This window comes from Oncorhynchus clarkii, chromosome 25, assembly GCF_045791955.1.
Source record: "Oncorhynchus clarkii lewisi isolate Uvic-CL-2024 chromosome 25, UVic_Ocla_1.0, whole genome shotgun sequence".
Lineage (NCBI taxonomy): Eukaryota > Metazoa > Chordata > Actinopteri > Salmoniformes > Salmonidae > Oncorhynchus > Oncorhynchus clarkii.
Genome location: NC_092171.1, coordinates 3,635,943 through 3,661,038, shown reverse-complemented (window position 1 = coordinate 3,661,038; position 25,096 = coordinate 3,635,943). Strand labels below are relative to the sequence as shown.

At 42.7% G+C, this 25,096-nt stretch overlaps 1 protein-coding gene across 1 annotated transcript in view; it reads left to right on the top strand.

Annotated features, from left to right (window-relative positions):
• Window positions 1-25,096, top strand: part of LOC139384000 (c-ros oncogene 1, receptor tyrosine kinase) — a 678,262-nt gene that overhangs the window by 649,683 nt on the left and 3,483 nt on the right. The window contains exons 21-25 of the mRNA XM_071128628.1: window positions 1,204-1,294; window positions 4,041-4,105; window positions 4,450-4,579; window positions 11,346-11,443; window positions 17,038-17,130. Coding sequence (XP_070984729.1) covers window positions 1,204-1,294; window positions 4,041-4,105; window positions 4,450-4,579; window positions 11,346-11,443; window positions 17,038-17,130 — 477 coding nt within the window. The remainder of the gene's footprint in view (window positions 1-1,203; window positions 1,295-4,040; window positions 4,106-4,449; window positions 4,580-11,345; window positions 11,444-17,037; window positions 17,131-25,096) is intronic.

The following is a 25,096-nucleotide window of genomic DNA, read 5'->3' as shown; positions in this document are numbered from 1 at the left end:
CCACACCCATGGAGTTAGGGACTCTTGGGGTGTTAGGGTATTAACACTTTGAAAATTATTATCTTAACACTATTCCAGTGGGTCACATACTGTATACACACTAAGAAATTGTTTACTTTAACACTGTGGGTGTTAAAATTATTATCACAAATGTTCAGTGTAAATTTGCAACTCAGACTTTTGAAAGCATGGGCATTTCATGTTCAGTATCACTAATTGGCTATACAAAAAATATGAGATGAGTTCAAATGGAATCAACAATGTTTTTGTTAAGTAGTGATGGGGAAACAAAGCTTCCTAAAGCATTGAGGCTTTCCAGCCAATTCTGTTGAAAATAGTTTACTTTTATCAACAAAGTGTTGTTTACCTGTTGGTAAAAATAATTTAGAGCAGCTAAATGATTGTAGATTGTAGCCTTTTTGCATCGACTTGATGCTGGTACGCTGGCAACCAATGTCCCAAACACAGCAAAGGCTGGTCACCAACAAAAACACTATGAAGGCTGGTCACCAGCCTATGCTGGTCTATGTTGTTTTTTTCAGCAGGGTTAGAAGTCACGTTGATACGACTCATAATACAGTGAGTGTGCATACATTTTTAGCTTGTGAGCCCTGCAGGAATTGAACCTAAGACCTTTGATTTGCTAACACCATGCTCTTACGACTGAGCCACACAGGACCAGAAAGCATATCTTCTGCTGCCATTCATTGGAATGTCAGTTGTTCCTTCTGCTTTGCAAAGTAAAGCAATTCAGTAAAATGGACTTCCATACTAAAGTCGGAAATCAAACTTATTTTAATATTATATGGACGGTAGTTTCATACGGTAGTTGCCTGTACAATCCCAATGCAATGTTATCACAAAGCACCAACATTACAGGTGACCCAGTGACCCCTGAAAGCCATGATATTTATTGTTCGGAGGCGTCAGTACTTCAGATGTCAGAGGTTATAGTACATCACGGTGAAAAGCTAAGCTAGCCACCTGCTGCAATACTGTCCATAGGCCCACTTTCCTTCCACTCAGTAATCAATGACCTCTACTGAAGAAAGATTACTAAGTGCTGTGTGTGTGTGTGTGTGTGTGTGTGTGTGTGTGTGTGTGTGTGTGTGTGTGTGTGTGTGTGTGTGTGTGTGTGTGTGTGTGTGTGTGTGTGTGTGTGTGTGTGTGTGTGTGTGTGTGTGTGTGTGTGTGTGTGTGTAGGGGACTGGGACATGGTGCCTTCGGTGAGGTGTATGAAGGGATGGCAGTAGGGATACCTGGAGAGTCCAATCCCATGCAAGTAGCAGTTAAGGTGAGCCCTGGCACAAACAAACAAGCAAAACCACAAACAAACAAGCAACTTACAGACAGAATATACAGGGCCTCAAACATCACGTATCAGCAAGAATGTGTGTATTTTGTACATATGAGCATTTTATTCAATAAGGGGGAATTCCGACCCGAGTTAAGCGTGCGTGAATGGAATGTAATTCCCTTCGTATGCACTTTTCTCTAAATGCGTATAATGACTTTGAACTTAAAGCATGAGAACAACATGCTATTCACCCACTATTAGTTTGGGGTTTGAGATCAAAGAAATGAAATTGTGGCTTTCAGATGAGCCGAATTCTGACCTTGACTTAATTACCTCATAATTTTACCACCACACACGAGGAAACGATGAATACAGCTTCAAGTGGAACAAAATCGAGTGTATTTCTTCCCTATATAAATAACACCATTCTCCGTGCACTGTAATTTACTAACTGATAAGAGCTATTGATAACAGCTTGGTAAATTAGTAAGTTGTTTGGATAAGGGGATTTTAAATATAAATGACAATTGGTTTATATATATTTTACCTTATGGTCACTGGAGACAAATGTGAAACCAGTCATAAGGCAGCAAACTGAAGCATATCAGCATATATATATAAAAATAGAAAACTAGGACTGCTGGGCCTCGAGGCCCCTTCAAGCTAATGGCAGTCATTCTGACAGCAAAATTCTAACAGTGTAACTAATACTTGCATACAGTGCCTTGCAAAAGTATTCACCCCGCCTTGGCATTTTTCCTATTTTTCCTATGGATTTGTTTTGTATTATTTAAATTACACAACATGCCTAACACTTTAAAGTTGCAACATATTTTTTATTGTGAAACAAACAAGAAATAAGACAACAAAACTGAAAAATTTAGCATGCATTCATGCATGCATGCATTCATCCCCCCAAAGTCAATACTTTGTAGAGCCACCTTTTGCAGCAATTACAGCTACAAGTTCCAAGACATTTTAATGTTTTCCCTAAAACACTCGAGTGCTGCTTTAGCATTATGATTAGGGTCATTTTCCTGCTGGAAGGTGAACCTCCGTCCAAGTCTCAAATCTCTGGAAGACTGAAACAGGTTTCGTTCAAGAATTTCCCTGTATTTAGCTCCATACATCATTCTTTCAATTCTGACCAGTTTCCCAGTCCCTGCCGATGAAAAAAATCCCCACAGCATGATGCTGCCACCACCATGCTTCTTGGGGTGATGAGAAGTGTTGGGTTTGTGCCAGACATAGCGTTTTCCTTGATGGCCAAAAAGCTCAATTTTTGTCTAATCTGACCAGAGTACCTTCTTCCATATGTCTCCCACATGCCTTTTGACGAACACCAAACGTGTTTGCTTATTTTTTTATCTAAGCAATGGCTTTTTTCTGGCGACTCTTCTGTAATGCCCAGCTATGTGGAGTGTACGGCTTAAAGTAGTTACGTAGACAGATCCTCCAATCTCCACTGTGGAGCTTTGCAGCTCCTTCCGGGTTATCTTTGGTCTCTTTGTTGCCTCTCTGATTAATGTCGTCCTTGCCTGGTCTGTGAGTTTTTGTGGGCGGCACCCTCTCGGGGCAGGTTTGTTGTGTTGCCATATTCTTTCAATTTTTTTATAATATATTTAATGATGCTCCATGGTATGTTCAAAGTTTCGGATATTTTTTTATAACACAACCCTGATCTGTACTTCTCCACAACTTTGTCCCTGATGTATTTGGGGAGCTCCTTGGTCTTCATGGTGCCGCTTGGTGGTGCTCCTTGCTTAGTGGTGTTGCAGACTCTGGCGCCTTTTGGAACAGGTGTATATATACAATGAGATCATGTGACAGATTATGTGACACTTAGATTGCACACAAGTGGACTTAATTTATTAAATAATGTGACTTCTGAAGCTAATTGGTTGCACCAGATCTTATTTAGGGGCTTCATAGCAAAGGGGGTGAATACATATGCACACACCACTTTTCCGTTTTTTTTTTTTTTTTTTTTTTTCGGGTTATTTTTTTCATTTCACTTCACCAATTTGGACTATTTTGTGTCCATTACATGAAATCAAAATCAAAAATATATTTAAATTACAGGTTGTAATGCAACAAAACAGAAAAAACTGCCAAGAGTGGTGAATACTTTTACAAGACACTGTATATGCTATCACAAAAATTGTCATTTGGTTGTGTTTATGAAGGTCTTAGGTGACATTAGAATACAATACAAATCTATTTCAAATAACACAATAGTATTGTCATTCAAGTGTTTCAAGTGTCTTTGTTACATCTATGAAAGCATGTGTTGGAACGTGGGAACAGCACATTTTTATATCTGCAAAAAAAACAATACCCCAACCACCAAGACTCATGGTCAGCAAGACGTGCGGTCAAATGATGAAAACATCAGTAGCCTAAACATCATTATAAGTGCCAAGTGTGCTTGATAAATAGTGAAAATCTGCACAAAGCAATTATAATGAACATAAGTGTCAATATAACAGCAGTCAAAAATAGTAGGTGTTATTCATGTTTTGTACATTCAGTGTAGATTTATTTAGGGGTGCATGACTAAAAATGGCAGAGTAGTAAAAATAAATCATTCATGAGCAGTCCAAATGACTGCTTTAGCAGCTCTAGTGTTAAGCATATGTTCATAAATTAGCCCCAATGTGTAGATTGCTCCCTAGTACTGTGAGACATTGTCTATGTTCTTTCTGAATGACCTCATTATATGTTCTGTGTACGTCTAATATAGACACTCCCTGAGGTGTGCTCTGAGCAGGATGAGCTCGACTTTCTCATGGAGGCTCTCATTATCAGGTAACACACACACGTACACACAAACTCACACACAGTCTCACACACACGTACAAGCTTTTGGTTGAAGAAGTATTACAAACATGCTCCTACCATGGCAGACCATTCTTCCACAACCATGCAATAACTTTTTATTTCTGACCCTCTCCTCCCACCTTCCCCATCTCTCCCCTCCCCCTCATCCATCACTTTCTCTTTACTCCTTCTTCCTCCATTGTTTCTTCTCACCTCCCTCCTTCCGGATCTCCTCCCTTCCTCCCCCTCTCTCCTTGCTCCATTCCCTATCCTCCCTCCCCCTTTTCTCCCTATTCCTTCCCCCACTCTTTTCTCTGTCTCTTCCTGTGCAGTAAATTCAGCCACCAGAACATAGTGCGCTGTATAGGGGTGAGTCTTCAGGCCCTGCCACGCTTCATCCTACTGGAATTGATGGCTGGAGGAGACCTCAAGAGTTTCCTGAGAGAGACGCGGCCCAGACTGGTCAGTTGATTTGCTTGCTTGTTCCGTATATTTCAATTATAACAGTGTGTTAGTTGATAGCATTATTACTTTAGTTCACATCGTAGGTATTTTTGCGACAGGAAAATGCTGCCCTAAGTGTCTTGCTCACAACAGCAGGAGATGGTTCCTTGGACCAGATATTTCTGAAATCTTGAAAAGTGTGTTTGACTACATTTGCCAAAATATAACAAGAAGGTGCATGCACAGAGAGGGCCAAATACACAAGCTACAATGTGTTCTTTGTTATTCTTGGTTGTGGGTCTTGCTTGCCATCATTAGGATAAACTAGTAAGTACCGAACAAAAGGTACTTAATTTTGTCCCTGCAGGGGAACACATTTTTGGGCTGTGGAGAACCTCTTTATATTGGTTCTTTGTATAGCCAATGATACTGTATGGCTCTTCATTACACTGCTATAACCAGAGGGTTCTTCATTACACTGTTAAAAATGTCCCCGCTACTGGTTGTCGTGAAAATACAGTAAATTTTAGGAACTGGATTAAGATATTATTGCTATAAGGGACAGTATGCTGCTGTATTCTGATTAATTGGGGGTCAATTTTAGGATTTGAACTCCAAACCTCTTGGTTGCCAGTGAACTGAATTGCCAGTGACCTGAATTTAAAGATAAGAACCAATAGAGTCGGACATTCTGTAATTTGTCCCTATGGGGGAACCCTTTTGGGTGCGACATCGAACTCTCTCACAAGGAACCATGGTGAGGTTCTTTGTTTTGTCCCTGTAGGGGAACCAAATTGCGTTCTACAAAGAACCCTATCATGAAGAACCCTCTGGTTGCAGGATTTTGTCATATGTCCTTATTGGGGAACCCTTTTGAGTTCCATTTATAACCCTTTCATGCAGAACCTTCTGGATCCAGGTAGAACCAATGACAGGTTCTACAGTTACTATAGTAATAGGATACTAAATATGCGCTTATGTCAAACCATTTTCGGTATGGCAGGTAGCCTAGTGGTTAGAGTATTAAACTAGTAACCAAGAGGTTGCAAGATCAAATCCCCGAGCTGACAAGGTAGAAATCTGTCATTTTGTCCCTGAAAAGGGTAGTTAACCCCCTGTTCCTAGGCCGTTATTGAAAATAAGAATTTGTTCTCAACTGACTTGCCTTGTGAAATAAAAATTTAAAAACGTACCCGGTACTGGTCGGTACCTTTAAGGGTGGGGTAAGGCCCCGAGGTAACTGTAACCCACCCTGTAATTCTTACAGAAATCACTTTGTCACCATTTTTTCCCAATACCTTATCTTGCTGCTACTAATCTAGCTCAACTAAAAATGTTATCTGTCTCATGGGTCGCTCCACCTCAAAAAGTACAAAAAAGGACTGCAGCAGAGGTAACCCTGGGTCTTCCTTTCCTGTGGCAGTCCTCATGAGAGCCACTTTCATCATAGCGCTTGATGGGTTTTAAAACTGCACTTGAAATGTTCTAGATTGACTGACCTTCATGTAATGATGGACTGTTGTTTCTCCTTGCTTATTTGTGCTGTTCTTGCCATATTATGGACTTGGTCTTTTACCAAATAGGGTTATATTCTGTATACCACCCCTATCTTGTCACAAAACAACTGATTGGCTCAAATGCATTAAGAAGGAAAGAAATTCCACAAATTAACTTTTAACATCCTCCTAAGAACAGATATAGCCCTTGGTTCAACCCAGACTGCCCTTGACCACCACAAAACATCCTGTGGCGTTCTGCATTAGCATTGAATAGCCCCTGTGATACGCAACTTTTCAGGGAAGTCAGGAACCAATATACTCAGTCAGTTAGGAAAGCTAAGGCTAGCTTTTTCAAACAGAAATTTGCTTCCTGTAGCACTAATTCCAATTTTTTTTTGGGACACTGTAAATTCCATGGAGAATAAGAGCACCTCCTCTCAGCTGCCCACTACACTGAGGATAGGAAACACTGTCACCACTCCTAAATCTATGATAATCGATCATTTCAATAAGCATTTTTCCACTGCTGGCCATGCTTTCCATCTGGCTACCCCTACCCCGGCCAACATCTCAGCACCCCCTGCAGCAACTTGCCCAACCCCCCCCCCCCCCCCCCCCCCGCTTCTCCTTCACCCAAATCCAGACAGCTGATGTTCTCAAAGAGCTGCAAAATCTGGATCCCTACAAATCAGCTGGGCTCGACAATCTGGACCCTGTCCTTCTAAAATGATCCGCCGTAATTGATGCAACCTCTATTACTAGCCTATTCAACCTCTCTTTCGTATCGTCTGAGATTCCCAAAGATTGGAAAGCTGCCGTGGTCATCCCCCTCGTCAAAGGAGCAGACACTCTAGACCCAAACTGTTATAGACCCAAATCCATCTTGCCCTGCCTTTCTAAAATCTTTGAAAGCCAAGTTACAGATCACCGACCACTTCGAATCCCACCGTATCTTCTCCACTATGCAATCTGGTTTCCGAGCTGGACATGGGTGCACCTCAGCCACGCTCAAGGTCCTAAACGATATCATAACCGCCATCGATAAAAGACAGTACTGTGCAGCCGTCTTCATCGACCTGGCCAAGGCTTTTGACTCAGTCAATCACCGCATTCTTATCAGCAGACTCAATAGCCTTGTCTTCTCAAATGACTGCCTCGCCTGCTTCACCAACTACTTCTCAGATATAGTTCAGTGTGTCAAATTGGAGGGCCTGTTGTCCGAACCTCTAGCAGTCTCTATGGTGTGCCAAAGGGTTCAATTTTCGGGCCGACTCTTTTCTCTATATATATCAATGATGTCGCTCTTGCTGCTGGTGATTCTCTGATCCACCTCTACGCCGACGACACCATTCTGTATACATCTGGCCCTTCTTTAGACACTGTTCTATCTAACCTCCAGACAGGCTTCAACGCCATACAACACTCCTTCCGTGGCCTCCATCTGCTCCTAAATGCTAGTAAAACTAAGTGCATGCTCTTCAACCAATTGCTGCCCGCACTCTCCCGCCCGACTAGCTTAACTACTCTGGAAGGTTCTGACTTAGAATATGTGGAGAACTACAAATACTTAGGTGTCTGGTTAGACTGTCGCCTCTCCTTCCAGACCCACGTTAAGCATCTCCAATCCAAAATTAAATCTAGAATTGGCTTCCTATTCTGCAACAAAGCCTCCTTCACTCATGCCGCCCTCGTAAAACGGACTATTCTACCGATCCTTGACTTCAGCAATGTCATTTACAAAATAGCCCCCAACAATATACTCAGCAAACTGGATGTAGTCTATCACAGTGCCATCCATTTTGTCACCAAAGCCCCATATATTACCCACCACTGCGACCTGTATGCTCTTGTTGGCTGGCCCACACTACATATTCGTTGCCAAACCCACTGGCTCCAGGTCATCTATGAGTCTTTTCTAGGTAAAGCCCAACCTTATCTCAGTTCACTGGTCACCAAGGCATCACCCACCCGTAGCACGCGCTCCAGCAGGTATATTTCACTGGTCATCCCCAAAACCAACACTTAGTTTGGTCGCCTTTCCTTCCAGTTCTCTGCTGCCAATGACTGGAACGAATTGCAAAAATCGCTGAAGCCCGAGACTCTTTTCTTCCTCACTAACTTCAAGCACCATCTGTCAGAGCAGCCCATCTAACTACTTCATCTCCATACTGTGGAGATACTCCATATCTCCATAAGTACTTTATTTATTTTGCTCCTTTGCACCCCAGTATCTCTACTTGCACATTCATCTTCTGCACATCTATCACTCCATTGTTTAATTGCTATATCGTTATTACCTCGCCACTATGGCCTATTTTATTGCCTTACCTCATTTGCACACACTGTATATACAGTCATGGCTAGAATTTTTGAGAATGAAACAAATATTAATTTTCACAAAGTCTGCTGCCTCAGTTTGTTATGATTGCCTCGTTAACACAGGTGTGAGTGTTGACGAGGACAAGGCTGGAGATCACTCTGTCATGCTGATTGAGTTTGAATAACAGACTGGAAGCTTCAAAAGGAGGGTGGTGCTTGGAATCATTGTTCTTCCTCTGTCAATCATGGTTACGTGCAAGGAAATATGTGCCGTCATCATTGCTTTGCACAAAAAGGGATTCATAGGCAAGGATATTGCTGCCAGTACGATTTCACCTAAATGAACCATTTATCGGATCATCAAGAAATTCAAGGAGAGCGGTTCAATTGTTGTGAAGAAGGCTTCAGGGTGCCCAAGAAAGTCCAGCAAGCGCAAAGTTGATTTAGCTGCGGGATCAGGGCACCAGCAGTACAGAGCATGCTCAGAAATGGCAGCATTCAGGTGTGAGTGCATCTGGATAGTGTCAGACTGATAGTAACGTTATCAACTTTGACAGTGGAATTACAGTAACCAACTTAGTTCCTAGCCAACATAGTTATTAGCTACTCCACATTACACACCTTGTGTTATTTTAGTTGAAAGACACTCTTCATAGAATACTAGAATGGACATGAACATTAATTTGTGGCAGCATCATGATGTCTGATAGCTAACAAGCTAACGGCAGGTAGCTAATATGTTAGCCACCTAGCTAGCTTTGCCAAAATTTTGTGAAAGGTGGTAGGATGGTTAAACTGATCACAGATTTAATCTCTCCACTGAAGTCTCACTTTGTACAAGTAGTACCTAAATGGTTTCACTGACCTTTCTTGGTCAGTCGGTGACAGCGCCATGTTTAACTTTTCAGGTCTCTCGAAAAGTGTTTAAAAATTAGCTACCTTTTCCAACAATAACAGTGTTGAAAATGTGTTTTGCAAAGTTGGGTTACTTTGCTGTCATCATCATGTCTGATTTATGATTTCCCTATCTGTTGGAATAGGTCCAATTTAAAATATTTAGATTGAAAGACTTCCACACTACAGTCGTGGCCAAAAGTTTTGAGAATGACACAAATATTCATTTTCACAAAGGCTGCTACCTCAGTTTGTATGACGGCAATTTGCATATACTCTAGAATGTTTTGAAGAGTGATCAGATGACATGCAATTAATTGCAAAGTCCCTCTTTGTCATGCAAATGAACTGAATCTCCCAAAAACATTTCCACTGCATTTCAGCCCTGCCACAAAAGGACCAGATGACATGTCAGTGATTCTCTCATTAACACAGGTGTGAGTGTTGATGAGGACAAGGCTGGAGATCACTCTGTCATGCTGAATAAGATCGAATAATAATTGGAACCATTGTTCTTCCTCTGTCAACCATGGTTACATGCACGTGAACACGTGCCATCATTATTGCTTTGCACAAAAAGGGCTTGACAGGCAAGGATATGACTGCCAGTAAGATTGCACCTAAATCAACTATTTATTGGATCATCAAGAACTTCAAGGAGAGCAGTTCAATTGTTGTGAAGAAGGCTTCAGGGAGCCCAAGAAAGTCCAGCAAGCTCCAGGACCGTCTCCTAAAGTTGATTCAGCTGCGGTATCGGGGCACCACCAGTACAGAGCTTGCTCAGGAATGGCAGCAGGCAGGTGTGATTGCATCTGCACACACAGTGAGGCGAATACTTTTGGAGGATGGCCTGGTGTCAAGAAGGGCAGCAAAGAAGCCACTTCTCTACAAGAAAAACATCAGGGACAGACTGACATTCTGCAAAAGGTACAGGGATTAGACTGCTGAGGACTGGGGTAAAGTCATTGTCTCTGACGAATCCCCTTTCCGATTGTTTGGGGCATCCAGAAAAAAGCTTGTCCGGAGAAGACAAGGTGAGCGCTACCATCAGTCCTGTGTCATTCCAACAGTAAAGCATCCTGAGACCATTCATGTGTGGGGTTGCTTCTCAGCCAAGGGAGTGGGCTCACTCACAATTTTGCCTAAGAACCATGAATAAAGAATGGTACCAACACATCCTCCGAGAGCAACTTCTCCCTATCATCCAGGAACTGTTTGGTGACGAACAATGCCTTTTCCAGCATGATGGAGCACCTTGCCATAATGCAAAAGTGATAACTAAGTGGCTTGGGGAACAAAACATAGATAATTTGCGTCCATGGCCAGGAAACTCCCTAGACCTTAATCCCATTGAGAACTTGTGGTCAATCCTCAAGAGGCGGGTGGACAAACAAAAACCTACAATTTCTGATAAACTTCAATCATTGATTATGGAAGAATGGGCTGCCATCAGTCATGATGTGGCCCAGAAGTTCATTGACAGCATGCCAGAACGGACTGCAGAGGTCTTGAAAAAGAAGGGTCAACACTGCAAATATTGACTCTTTTGCATCAACTTCATGTAATTGTCAGTAAAAGCCTTTGACACTTATGAAATGCTTGCTTTTGGCCACTACTGTATACTTTTTTCTACTGTATTATTGACTGTATGTTTGTTTATTCCATGTGTAACTCTGTGTTGTGGTATGTGTCGAACTGCTTTGCTTTATCTTGGCCAGGTCACAGTTGTAAATGAGAACTTTTTCTCAACTAGCCTACCTGGTCAAATAAAGGTGAAATAAATAAAAAATAGACCAGCATGGACCAGTTTGAAATGTATGCTGTTTTCTTCAGCAGGGTCACCATTGACAAAGAACCCCTCAATAACCTTCTTTTTTTGAGTGTAGGGGTACTTTATTGAGTAGATTAAAATATTTCAGTCTGAAAGCTAACAGAAGAACAACAAAAGTGTTTGGCTGCTCTGCTCTTCAGTACATCCGTCTGTCTGTCTGCCCACCTGTTTGTATCTCTGTATATGTCTCTCTGTATGTATGAGTCTGATCTCTCCCTCTCTGTCTGGTATGTCTTTATAGGAGCACCCCTCTAGTCTCTCCATGGTGGACCTGCTCAACGTGGCCAGAGATATCGCACAGGGATGCCAATACCTGGAGGAGAACCAGTTTATACACCGGTAGGCCTACTATGGTAGAAAAACATACATGGACTTACACTACAAGACCAAAAGTATGTGGACACCTGCTTGTCGAACATCTCGTTCCAAAATCATGGGCTTTAATACGGAGTTGGTCCCCCATTTGCTGCTATAACAGCAGGGCAGAAATTTGACGAACTGACTTGTTGGAAAGGTGGCATCCTATGACGGTGCCATGTTGAAAGTCACTGAGCTCTTCAGTAAGGCCATTCTACAGCTAATGTTTGTCTATGGAGATTGCATGGCTGTGTGCTCAATTTTATATACCTGGCTGAAATATCCAAATCCATTAATTAGAAGGGGTGTCCACATACTATTGTGTATTTATAGTGTAAGTGTGTGCACATAGTGTTCACATATAGTCAAACCAGCATAATATGCAGTGACAGACACATACTCTTTCTCACACACAAACTCATTTTACCCACTTATACATACCAGCACACATACGTGCGCATGCACACACAAACACACAAAGACACAGACCCCACATTCACACAATCTCAAACAGTTGCAAACACTTTATCATACTACAACAACATATGGGTGTCCACATGCACTCACCGGCCAGTTTATTAGGTACAACATCCGTTCACAAAAAGTCACAGTCACCCTGCTCATTACCCTATCTGGACAAGAGGAATAGCAATATAAGAATGTTGTTTATTGACTAAAGCTCATCCTTCAACACTATAGTACCCTCCAAGCTCATCATTAAGCTTGTACCCTGGGTCTGAACCCTGACCTATGCAACTGGGTCCTGGACTTGCTGACGGGCCACCCCCATGTGGTGAAGGTAGGGAACAATACCTACGCTATGCTGATCCTCAACACAGGGGCCCCACAAGCGTGCATGCTCAGACCCCTCCTGTACTCCCTGTTCACCCATGACTGCGTGGCCACGCAGTCAATCATCAAGTCGCAGTCAACACAACAGTAGTAGGCCTGATTACCAACAATGACAAGACAGCCAACAGGTAGGAGGTGAGGTCCCTGACGGAGTGGTGCCAGAAAAATAAAATAACCATAACCCTCCCAAAACCCTGCCCCATGGTCGAACGCTCAGGAGGCGTCACACCGTATACTCTGGCTGGCCATCGATGACCCAGGGGGGAGGGATAAGCTTAGAAACAGAAGACAAAGGACTGTGAGACACAGGCTTAATCCTAGACACAAGGTAGGGTGAATAAGGAGGGTACGGGGATGGGAAAAGGACCAATGCAACGGGGGCCAGTTTGCGGAACTCCAACTGAAGGGGCAGGTCCCGAGTGGAAAGCAATACCCTATGCGGTAGCGGGGAGCAGGGGTCCAACGACGATCCGCTTGTCGACGATACCTGGAGTTGATCTTGACAATTGCCGCCTGAGCTCTTCTCCAGGTACGTCGACAGCAGCAGACAAACATCTGGGCCGAGGGTACGATGACCTCCTGCTCTTGTCCCGGGAAGACTGGAGGTTGATACCCCAAAGAGCACTCAAAAGGAAAGAGTCCTGTGGCCGAACAGGGAAGGGTGTTCCAGGCATACTCCACCCAGACCAGTTATCGGCTCCAGGTAGTGCGGTTGGTTGAGACCAGGCATCTCAGGGTGGTTTCTGGGTCCTAGTTTACTCGCTCCGACTGGCCGTTGGATTGGGGATGAAATCTGGAGGACAGGCTGGCCAACGATCCAATAAGGGTGCAGAATGCCTTCCAGAACTGAGACGAGAACTGAGGACCCCGGTCGGAGACCACGTCCACCGGGAGTCCATGGATCGGGAAGATGTGCTGCACCATAAGCTGGGTCGTCTCCTTGGCAGAGGTTAGTTTGGGGATAGGGATGAAATGGGCGGCCTTGGAGAATCGATCCACTACCATCAGAATAACAGTGTTGCCATCAGACGGAGGGAGCCCAGTGACAAAGCCCAGAGAGATATATGGACCAGGGACGATGAGGGACAGGTAGTGGTTTAAGGAGGCCCGAAGGAGCTTGCTGTGGAGTCTTGTTCTGAGCACCAGGTGATGAATGCAGAAATTTCAGGAATCACTGTGGATCACCAGAAACATTGTCGGATGAAGGCTAGGGTACGACGAGAACCTGGATGACAGGTCAGCCTTGAGGAATGAGCCCATTCCAGGACCCGGGACCGGATTAAGTTAGGAACAAATAACCGTTTAGCCGGGCCCCCTTCAGGTTCCGGCTGGGAATGTTGGGCCTTGCGAACCAAGGTTTTAAACCAATGAAGGGGCAAGGCATAAGGTAGGGAGAATGGTTTCGGAGACCGAGGGTGTGGCAGAGGAACTGTATATGCAGGAGAGGGCGTCCGGCTTCACATTTTTGGACCCTGGGCGGTAGGAAATGGTGAAGTTGAATCTGGTGAACGATAAAGCCCACCGGGCCTGCCTGGAGTTAAGGAGCTTGGCTGTACTGAGATATTCCACATTTTTATAGTCGGTCCAGACCAGGAAGGGCTGTTCCTTCCAGCCAATGCCTCCACTCCTCCAGCTCCAACTTGACAGCCAGGAGTTCTCTGTTGCCAACGTCATAGTTCCTCTCTGCCGGACAGGATGGTCCCCACTCCAACATCACAAGCATCAACCTCTACCACAAATTGACGGGATGGATCCGGATGTACGAGGATGGGTGCTGTGGTGAACCGATGTTTCAGCTCCACAAAGGCTTTGTCAACCACTGGAGACCATGTGAACGGTACTTCGGGAGAGGTGAGTGCCGAGAGGGGAGTCGCTGGAGTTCTGTAGCCCCGAATGAAACGGCGGTAGAAATTAGCGAACCCCAGGAAACGTTGCAACTGCACCCTTGACGTAGGCTGAGGCCACTCCACCATCGCTTTCACTTTTTCCTAATCCATTTGCACATTTCCATCAGCGATGACATATCCTAGATAGGAGATTGTTGAGCGGTGAAACTCACATTTCTCGGCCTTCACAAACAATTGGTTCTCCAGGAGATGCTGAACGACTCGTCTATCATGAAGAACGTGTTCTTGGGCAGACCGGGGAAAAAACAGGATGTTGTCAAGGTAAACGAACATGAAACGGTTTAGCATGTCCTGGAGCACATTGTTTACTAGAGCCTGAAAAACAGCGGGGACGTTGGTGAGTCCAAACGGCATGACCTGGTACTCATAATGTCCACTGGCTGTATTAAAGGCTGTCTTCCACTCATCTCCTTCGCATATCCAAACCAGGTGGTAGGCATTCCGAAGGTCCAGTTTGGAAAAAATGGTGGCTCCCTGGAGTGGTTCGAAGGCCGAGGAGAGGAGGGGTAGGGGATAACGATTCTTGATCGTTAAATCATTAAGACCCCGGTAGTCAATGCACGGACGCAGGGTCTTGTCCTTCTTCTCCACAAAGAAAAACCCAGCGCCGTGGGGAAAATGAGTGACACCTGGAGAGGGTGGAGACAATCACAATAGAGATTGCATCATCTGTGGATCTGTTGGGGCGGTATGCAAATTGGAGAGGGTTTAGGGTTTCTGGGATAATGGTGTCAATGTGAGCAATGACCTGCCTTTCAAAGCACTTCATGGCTATAGACGTGAGTGCTACGGGCCGGTTGTCATTTAGGCAGGTTACCTTAGTGATTTTGGGCACAGGGACTATGGTGGTCTGCTTGAAACATGTTGGTATTGCAGACTCAGTCAGGGAAGGGTTGAAAATGTCAGTGAAGACACTTGCCAGTTGGTCAGCACATGCTCGGAGTACACGTCCTGGTAATCCATCTGGCCCTGCGGAATTGTGAATGTTGACCTGTTTAAATTGCTTACTTACATCGGCTACGGAGAGCGTGATCACACAGTCGTCCGGAACAGCTGATGCTCTCATGCTTCTGTGTCATCTGACCACTTCTTTATTGACCGAGTCACTGGTGCTTCCTGCTTTAGTTTTTGCTTGTATACAGGTATCAGGAGGATATAATTATGGTCACATTTGCCAAATAGAGGGCGAGGGAGAGCTTTGTATGCGTATCTGTGTGTGGAGTAAAGGTGCTCTAGAGTTTTTTCCCCTCTGGATGCACATTTAACATGCTGGTAGAAATGAGGTAAAACGGATTTAAGTTTCCCTGGCCAATAGGAGCGCCGCCTCTGGATGAGCGTTTTCCTGTTTGCTTATGGCCTTATACAGCTTTTTGAGTGCGGTCTTAGTGCCAGCATATAAATATATGGGGGATTAGAAATTATGGAGACAGTTGCATTGATGGAAGCAACAATCTATCCGCAATATTAAAGCTGATCCTCCCCTTTAAAAAAAAAAGGATAAAAAAATATTTACAATAATTTACTCTATCTGCTGTCCTCCTTTAAAAAAAGTGTACCTTTATTTAACTAGGCAAGTCAGTTAAGAACAAATTCTTAATTACAATGACGGCCTAGGAACAGTGGGTTAACTGCCTTGTTCAGGGGCAGAACGACAGATTTTTACCTTGCCAGCTCGGGGATTCGATCTAGCAACCTTTAGGTTACTGGCCCAATGCTCTAACTACTAGGCTACCTGCCACCCCATAAGAGATAGTGGCAGAAACATTATGTACAAAATAAGTTACAAATACTGGAAAAAACACACACAATAGCACAATTGGTTAGGAGGTCGTAATACGGCAGCCATCTCCTCCGGCTCCTCCTCTGGCACCATATTAGATTCACCTCAACAGGACCGCAGGGGAGAAGGTGAAAAGCTTCAAGTTCCTCATCACTGAACACATCACTGAAAATCTGAAATGGTCTACCCACACAGGCAGTGTGGTGAAGAAGGTGCAAATACGGTTTGGCCCCTAAGAACCTCACAAACTATTACAGATGCACAATTGAGAGCATCCTGTCGCACTATATCACCGCCTGGTATGGCAACTGCACCGCCAGCAACCAGAGGGCTCTCCAGAGGGTGGTGTGGTTTGCCCAACGCATCACTGGTAGCACACTGCCTACCTTCCAGGACACCTACAGTACCCAATGTCACAGGAAGGCCAACAAGATCAACAAGGACATCAACCACTTGAGCCACGGCCTGTTCACCCCGCTATCATACAGATGGCGAGGTCAGTACAGTTGCATTAAAGCTGGGACCGAGACACTGAAAAACAGCTTCTATCTCAAGGCCATCAGACTGTTAAATAGCCATCACTAGCCGGCCTCCACCCAGTACCCTGCCCTGAAGTTAGAAACTGTCACTAGCCGGCTACCACCCGGTTACTCAACCCTGCACCTTAGAGGCTGCTGCCCTATGTACTGTACATATAAATGGAATTACTGGTCACTTATATAGTGGAACACTAGTCAATTTAATAATGTTTACATACTGTTTTACTAATTTCATATGTATATACTGTATTCTACTGTATTCTAGTCAATGACACTCCGACATTGTTCATCCTAACACTTATATTTTTCGTAATTCCATTATTTTACTTTCAGATTTGTGTGTATTGTTAGATACTACTGCACTGTTGGAGCTAGGAACACAAGCATTTTGCTACATATGCAATAATATCTGCTAAATATGTGTATGTGACCAATAAAATGTGATTTGAACACAAACACTTTCCTCTGTAAGGTTCTTCTTGTCTTGTTACTTTGCAGGGACATTGCAGCTCGGAACTGCCTGCTGACCACCAAAGGACAGGGGAGAGTGGCCAAGATAGGGGACTTTGGAATGGCCAGGGACATTTACAGGTACTGCCGTCACACACACTCTTTAAACCCAGCTACTATGAAGGTATACTTTTGTGGTCTGGGATGGTCTGGCTGTCTGGGTTACTGCCTCTCGAGCACATGTACAATATACTGCTGCAAGCAAGGGTCGAGTCTGGCCTACTACTATTTCAGCACTCTCTCATTTACATTTCACCTTTATCCAAACATGACAAAATATGTAAAGAGTGGGACTGTCCCAAAACTTCGCCCCAGTCTAAAGTCGTTTGCACTCTGAAGCAGGTTCTCATTAAGGATTGGTCTGTATTTTTCTCCATTCATTGTTCCCTCTATCTTTACCAGTGTCCCAGTCCCTGTAGCTGAAAAACATCCCCATAGGATGATGCTGCCACCACCATGCACACAGTAGGGATGGTGTTAGATGGGCGATGAGCTGTGGCTGGTTTTCTCCAGACATAGCGCTTTGCATTCAGGCCACAGACCAGATGTGATAACTCGTATGTCTAAAGTTTAGTAATGATGTTTGGTACAGTGGGACGTTTTGTTAAAGGGCTTTATAACTGAAAACATAGCCATGTATCAACCGATGTGACATCAAAGAGTGCCAACCAACTTTCTGGTAGAGATTGCAATGATGAATGCTAAAATTGTTGCCCGTAATAAAGCCCAGTGCGCTATGATATCTGACGGCTTTAATGAAGTGAATTTCAGTCATAGACTAGGACCAATAGGAACATTGACTGAATAATCTGCTTTCTACTATTTAGCGAGAGGCACTTCTATTTCTATTGAAGAAGCCACATTTTTATTCTCAGCTTCTAACTCATCAATATGCTAATTAAAGACAGCTTTTTATGCGCTCTAGAGAACAATATATGCTTAGTTTAAACTGCATGCAGTACTAATTTCAGGTCAATAAAGTTTTTCTGTAATACAATGAAGGCAGACTGTAGTTCAGATAGAGCCTGGCCAACCGTGGCGGCAATAGCATACACAACAGTGTCAACGGCATACAAGGCAGGTACTGTACTTATTTATATATTTTTTTTACAGATAAGTCGATATTGTTAATGAAAACAGTTAACAAAGACCCAGAACCGACCCATGCGGGACAACTTTCGTAATATCCAGGAAAACTGATTTAACACCATTAGTAGATATGCTTCGAGTTCTATCTGTCAAGTAATTTTTAAACCAGTTATATGCAGCCTGCTCTAGGCCAATTGAGGAAAGCCTCTGAATTAGCAGTGAGTGATCAATAGTATTGAAAGCCTTTGACAGGTCAATGAAGATGAGCAGCACAATGCAGCCTTTTATCCACACAGTTAATAACATCATTTATAACTAGGGATGCAGCAGAGATAGTGCTGGTCTAAAACCCGACTGATGTACATTTAGGATACATTTCAAAGATAAGAAAGATCTTACCTGATAATAAATCAAGGCTTCTAATAGTATAGCTAGACAAGAACGTTTAGAAATAGGGTTTTAATTATTTAGGTCACAAGTGTCACCACCTTCGTTAAGGGGAAGTACATGGGCCGCCATCCAAACCAGATATAATTTTCAGGTAAAAAATATGGATTAAGGATTCAACAATCAGAGGGGCAGAGAGCTGCAGCAAAAGTGGATCAAGCATAACAGCTCCAGCGGATTTTCTTTTACATCAATCTTAAGCAAGGCATCTAGCACCTCACAGATAGTAAATTGTTGAAATGAAAACAAGGATAAAATGAACTAGATGTTATTAACTTGATGTTATTGATCATGATTTGTTATTGAAAAAACGAACTTGCCATCACACACTTGGAGAGTTACTTATCCAATAGAACTCAGAGTATTCTTCAATGGAAACTTCTCTAACATCAGCTATGTACAGTGCGGCATCCCTCAGGGCCGCTGCCTTGGGGCGTTACACTTCTTTATTTTACAAATTATTTGCCACTTGTCTTACAAGAAGATAAAATTACTATGTATGCTGATGATTGCACAGTCTACACATCAGCACCTACAGGCACTGAGACTCTTAGCAAGGAGTTACAGGCAGTGTCAGAATGGGTAATTAGAAATAAACTGGTCTTAAATACATCTAAAACCCAAAGCATTGTATTTGGTGCAAAGCATTCTAGACCTAAACCTAAACTGCAGTTGAGCATAGTTGAAGAAACTGAACTCATAGGAGTAACATTGGATGGTCAGTTATCATGGTAAAGTCATATTGACAAAGTTGTTGTGAAGATGGGGAGATGTATGTGTGTTATAAAAACAAAGATTCAAATTTCTTTTTTTACACAAAGATCAACTGTACTAGTTGTTCAGGCTTTGATCTTGTCGCATCTTGATTACTGTCCAGTAATACGGTCAGCAAAGAAAGACTGCACTTGGCTCAAAACAAAGCAACATGCATGATAGTCTTTCATGACTGAGGGTTGAGTAGAAATTGACTACTTCTCTTCTAGTCTTAAAAAGAAACAATTGTGTGATGAAAATGCCTAACCACTTATATAATCTACAGTTGAAGTCGGAAGTTTACATACACCTTAGCCAAATACATTTAAACTCCGTTTTTTCACAATTCCTGACATTTAATCCTAGTAAAAATGACCTGTTTTTGGTCAGTTAGGATCACTACTTTATTTTAAGAATGTGAAATGTCAGAATAATAGTAGAGAGAATGATTTATTTCAGCTTTTATTTCTTTCATCACATTCCCAGTGGGTCAGAAGTTTACATACACTCCATTAGTATTTGGTAGCATTGCCTTTAAATTGTTTAACTTGGGTTAAACGTTTCGGGTAGAAAGCATCCCACAATAAGTTGGGTGAATTTTGGCCCATTTCCCCTGACAGAGCTGGTGTAAGGTTTGTAGGCCTCCTTGCTACACACAGTTTTTCATTTCTGCCCAAAAATAATCTATAGGATTGAGGTCAGGGCTTTGTGATTGCCACTCCAATACCTTGACTTTGTTGTCCTTAAGCCATTTTCCCACAACTTTGGAAGTATGCTTGGGGTCATTGTCCAGTTGGAAGACCCATTTGCGACCAAGCTTTAACTTCCTGAATGATGTCTTGAGATGTTACTTTAATATATCCACATAATTTTTCCATCCTCATGATGTCATCTATTTTGTGATGCTGCCACCCCCGTGCTTCACGGTTAGGATGGTGTTCTTCAGATTGCGACGATCCCCCTTTTTCCTCCAAACATAATGATGGTCATTATGGCCAAACAGTTCTATTTTTGTTTCATCAAATCAGAGGACATGTCTCCAAAAAGTACAATCTTTGTCCCCATGTGCAGTTGCAAACCGTAGTCTGTCTGTTTTATGGTGGTTTTGGAGCAGTGGCTTCTTCCTTGCTGAGCGGCCTTTCAGGTTATGTCGATATAGGACTAATTTTACTGTGAATATAGATACTTTTGTACCTGTCTCCTCCAGCATCTTCACAGGGTCCTTTGCCGTTGTTCTGGGATTGATTCCCATGGTGTTTATACTTACCTACTATTGTTTGTACAGATGAACGTGGTATCTTCAGGCATTTAGAAATTGCTCCCAAGGATGAACCAGACTTGTGGAGGTCTAAAATGGTTTTTCCTGAGGTCTTGGCTGATTTCTTTTGATTTTTCCATGATTTCAAGCAAAGAGGCACTGAGTTTGAAGGTAGGCCTTGAAATACATCCACAGGTACACCTCCAATTGACTCAAATGATGTCAATTAGCCTATCAGAAGCTTCTAAAGCCATGACATAATTTTCTGGAATTTTCCAAGCTGTTTAAAGGCACAGTCAACTTAGTGTATGTAAACTTCTGACCCACTGGTATTGTGATACAGTGAATTATAAGTGAAATAATCTGTCTTTAAACAATTGTTGGAAAAATGACTTGCGTCATGCACAAAGTAGATGTCGTAACCGACTTGCCAAAGCTATAGTTTGTTAACATGAAATTTGTGGAGTGGTTGAAAAACGAGTTTTAATGACTCCAACCTAAGTGTATGTAAACTTCAGACTTCAACTGTATTTGCATACACTTCAAACATACATAGATACCCCACCAGACATGCCACTACGTGTTTCTTCATGGTACCCAAACCAATAACAGACTTAATGCGTCGCTCAGTTATGTATACAGCCATGTCATCGTTGAATGCTCTGCCACCAGCGTTTACTTAGGCAAAAAGCAAGTTTAAATGAAGAAAAAAATAACATTGTTTCATAGCGCCTCTGCTCTTTCTAAAGATCTGATTTAACTGCACTGTATATAAGGATATTAATATGTACACTATACAGTATATACAAAAGTATGTGGATACCCCTTCAAATGAGTGGATTCGGGTATTTCACCCATACCCGTTTCTGACAGGTGTATAAAATTGAGCACACAGCCATGCAATCTTCATAGACAAACATTGGCAGTAGAATGGCCTTACTGAAGAGCTCAGTGACTTTCAACGTGGCACCGTCATAGAATGCCACCTTTCCAACAAGTCAGTTCATCTATTTTCTGTCCTGCTAGAGCTGCCCTGGTCAACTGTAAGTGCTGTTATTTTGAAGTGGAAACGACTAGGCGTTTCCAGTTCAAGTTATAGGCCACACAAGCTCACAGAACGGGACCGCCAAATGCTGAAGTGCTTAGCTCGTAAAAATAATCTGTCCTCAGTTGCAACACTCACTACCGAGTTCCAAACTGCCTGTGGAAGCAGCATCAGCACAACAACTGTTTGTCGGGAGCTTCATGAAATGGGTTTCCATGGCTGAGCAGCCGCACACAAGCCTAAGATAACAATGCGCAATGCCAAGCATCGGCTGGAGTGGTATAAAGCTTGCCGCCATTGGAATCTGGAGCAGTGGAAACACTTTCTCTGCAGTGATGAATCATGCTTCTCCATCTGGCAGTCCGGTGGACGAATCTGTGTTTGGCGGATGCCAGCAGAATGCTACCTGCCCCAATGCATAGTGCCAACTGTAAAGTTTGGTTGAGGAGAAATAATGGTAGGGGACTGTTTTTCATGGTTCAGGCTAGGCCCCTTAGTTCCAGTGAAGGGAAATCTTAACGCTACAGCACACAATGACATTATAGACAATTATTTGCAAAAGTACAAAAGTTTGAGGAAGGCCCTTTCCTGTTACCGCATGACAATGCCCCCGTGCACAAAGCGAGGTCCATACAGAAATGGTTTGTCGAGATCGGTGTGGAAGAACTTGATTGGCCTGCACAGAGCCCTGACCTCAACTCTTAATAGTCTCTTGGTGTATTTCCTATATATAGAACTCTTATTTTATTTGTAATTTACAGTTGGGCAAAAAAGTATTTAGTCAGCCACCAATTGTGCAAGTTCTCCCACTTAAAAAGATGAGAGAGGCCTGTAATTGTCATTATAGGTACACTTCACCAATGACAGACAAAATGAGAAAGAAAATCCAGAAAATCACATTGTAGGATTTTTTATGAATGTATTTGCAAATTATGGTGGAAAATAAGTATTTGGTCACCTACAAACAAGCTAGATTTCTGGCTCTCACAGACCTGTAACTTCTTATTTAAGAGGCTCCTCTGTCCTCCACTCGTTACCTGTATTAATGGAACCTCATTGAACTTGTTATCAGTATAACAACTGTATAACAACTGTCCACAACCTCAAACAGTCACACTCCAAACTCCACTATGGCCAAGACCAAAGAACTGTCAAAGGACACCAGAAACAAAATTGTAGACCTGCACCAGGCTGGGAAGGCTGAATCTGCAATTGGTTTGAAGAAATCAACTGTGGGAGCAATTATTAGGAAATGAAAGACATACAAGACCACTGATAATCTCCCTCGATCTGTGGCTCCATGCAAGATCTCACCCCGTGGGGTCAAAGTGATCCCAAGAACGGTGAGCAAAAATCCCAGAACCACATGGGGGGACCTAGTGAATGACCTGCAGAGAGCTGGGACCAAAGTAACAAAGCCTACCATCAGTAACACACTACGCCGCCGCTTGGCTTAAGCCAGTACATGTCCAGGCCCGTCGGAAGTTGGCTAGAGAGCATTTGGATGACCCAGAAGAAGATTGGGAGAATGTCATATGGTCAGATGAAACCAAAATATAACTTTTTGGTAAAAACTCCACTCTTCGTGTTTGTAGGACAAAGAATGCTGAGTTGTATCCAAAGAACACCATACCTACTGTGAAGCATGGGGGTGGAAACATCACGCTTTGGGGCTGTTTTTCGGCAAAGGGACCAGAACGACTGATCCGTGTAAAGGAAAGAATGAATGGGGCCATGTATCGTGAGATTTTGAGTGAAAACCTCCTTCCATCAGCAAGGGCATTGAATATATAACGTGGCTGGGTCTTTCAGCATGACAATGATCCCAAACACACCGCCCGGGCAACGAAGGAGTGGCTTCGTAAGAAGCATTTCAAGGTCCTGGAGTGGCCTAGCCAGTCTCCAGATCTCAACCCCATAGAAAATCTTTGGAGGGAGTTGAAAGTCTGTGTTGCCCAGCAACAGCCCCAAAACATCACTACTCTAGAGGAGATCTGCATGGAGGAATGGGCCAAAATACCAGCAACAGTGTGTGAAAACCTTGTGAAGACTTACAGAAAACATTTGACCTCTGTCATTGCCAACAAAGGGTATATAACAAAGTATTGAGATAAACTTTTGTTATTGACCAAATACTTATTTTCCACTATAATTTGCAAATAAATTCATTAAAAATCCTACCATGTGATTTTCTGGATTTCTTTTTCTCATTTCGTCAGTCATAGTTGAAGTGTACCTATGATGAAAATTACAGGCCTCTCTCATCTTTTTAAGTGGGAGAACTTGCACAATTGGTGGCTGACTAAATACTTTATTGCCCCACTGTATTTTTAAGTTTTATGTGGACCCCAGGAAGAGTAGCTGCTGCATGTGCAGTAGCTATTGGGGATCTTAATAAACTAAACCCTACAAGACATGCCACCAGGAGGAGTCTCTTCACAGTCCCCAAGTCCAAAATGAATACATGGCAATGCACAGTTTTATACATTCATGATTGCATTGAACTTATACAGTCATGATTGCATTGAACTCCTATTACCTTAAAAAATCGGACTAAACATCAACTCATGGAATGGCGGACACACACACAAACACACACTCACACACATGCATTATGTTTTAGTTGTATTGTTTGTTTAATTTGTGTTGTATTGTTTGTATATCATTGTATTTGGGTGTCTGTCTTTGGGTATCAGTGTTTTGTTACTTGTCATGTTTTGTGTTTTTTGTGGACCCCTCGAAGAGTAGCTGCTGCTTCTGCAAAAGCTAATAAGGATCCACATTTAAAAAAATAAATGCTAAGTAGGTGTCCATCTGCCTGAGAAAAGGGTATTTAGAAAATTCTGTTACTTTGAAAACTCTGGGGATTTTTGTTATGATGAGGACACTTCACGCCAAATCAAGACATGGAAATGGTTACAGAAATGGTTTTGCAAGATAAAATCCTTCTTTATATCCCAAAAAGTCCCTTTAGTTGGTGCCATCGATTTGAGTAATCCACTTTGACATGCAGAGAAAGGAATATGAAAATCTACCCCTAAACTTTGTTTCAACAAGTCAAAATACATTTCTATTTACTCTTCAGATACCCGGAAATGTAATCAAACTATGATAGTTATTACTGAAAGAAGTATGTTCAATAGGAAACTGATTTTAGCAAGTGCGTCCTGTCTTCATGGGGCGCAAACACACATTTCCAAGACTGTGTCCCTGTACTAAATCTGATATTTCTTATTCGTTTTTGAAGTTACAAGCCGGAAACCTTGAACATAGACTGCTGGAGGAAATGGGTAAAAAAGGGGCTTAGCCCTAAGAAGTTTTAAATATTAGCCACTATCGGAGTCAAACTTTGGTAATACCCACATACATAACTGTAGCATTAGTGTTAGTTTCCTTAAATGTGTAGCCTACATTTTGCATTATTCCATTCCATTACTTTACCTTTCTTTCCTCTG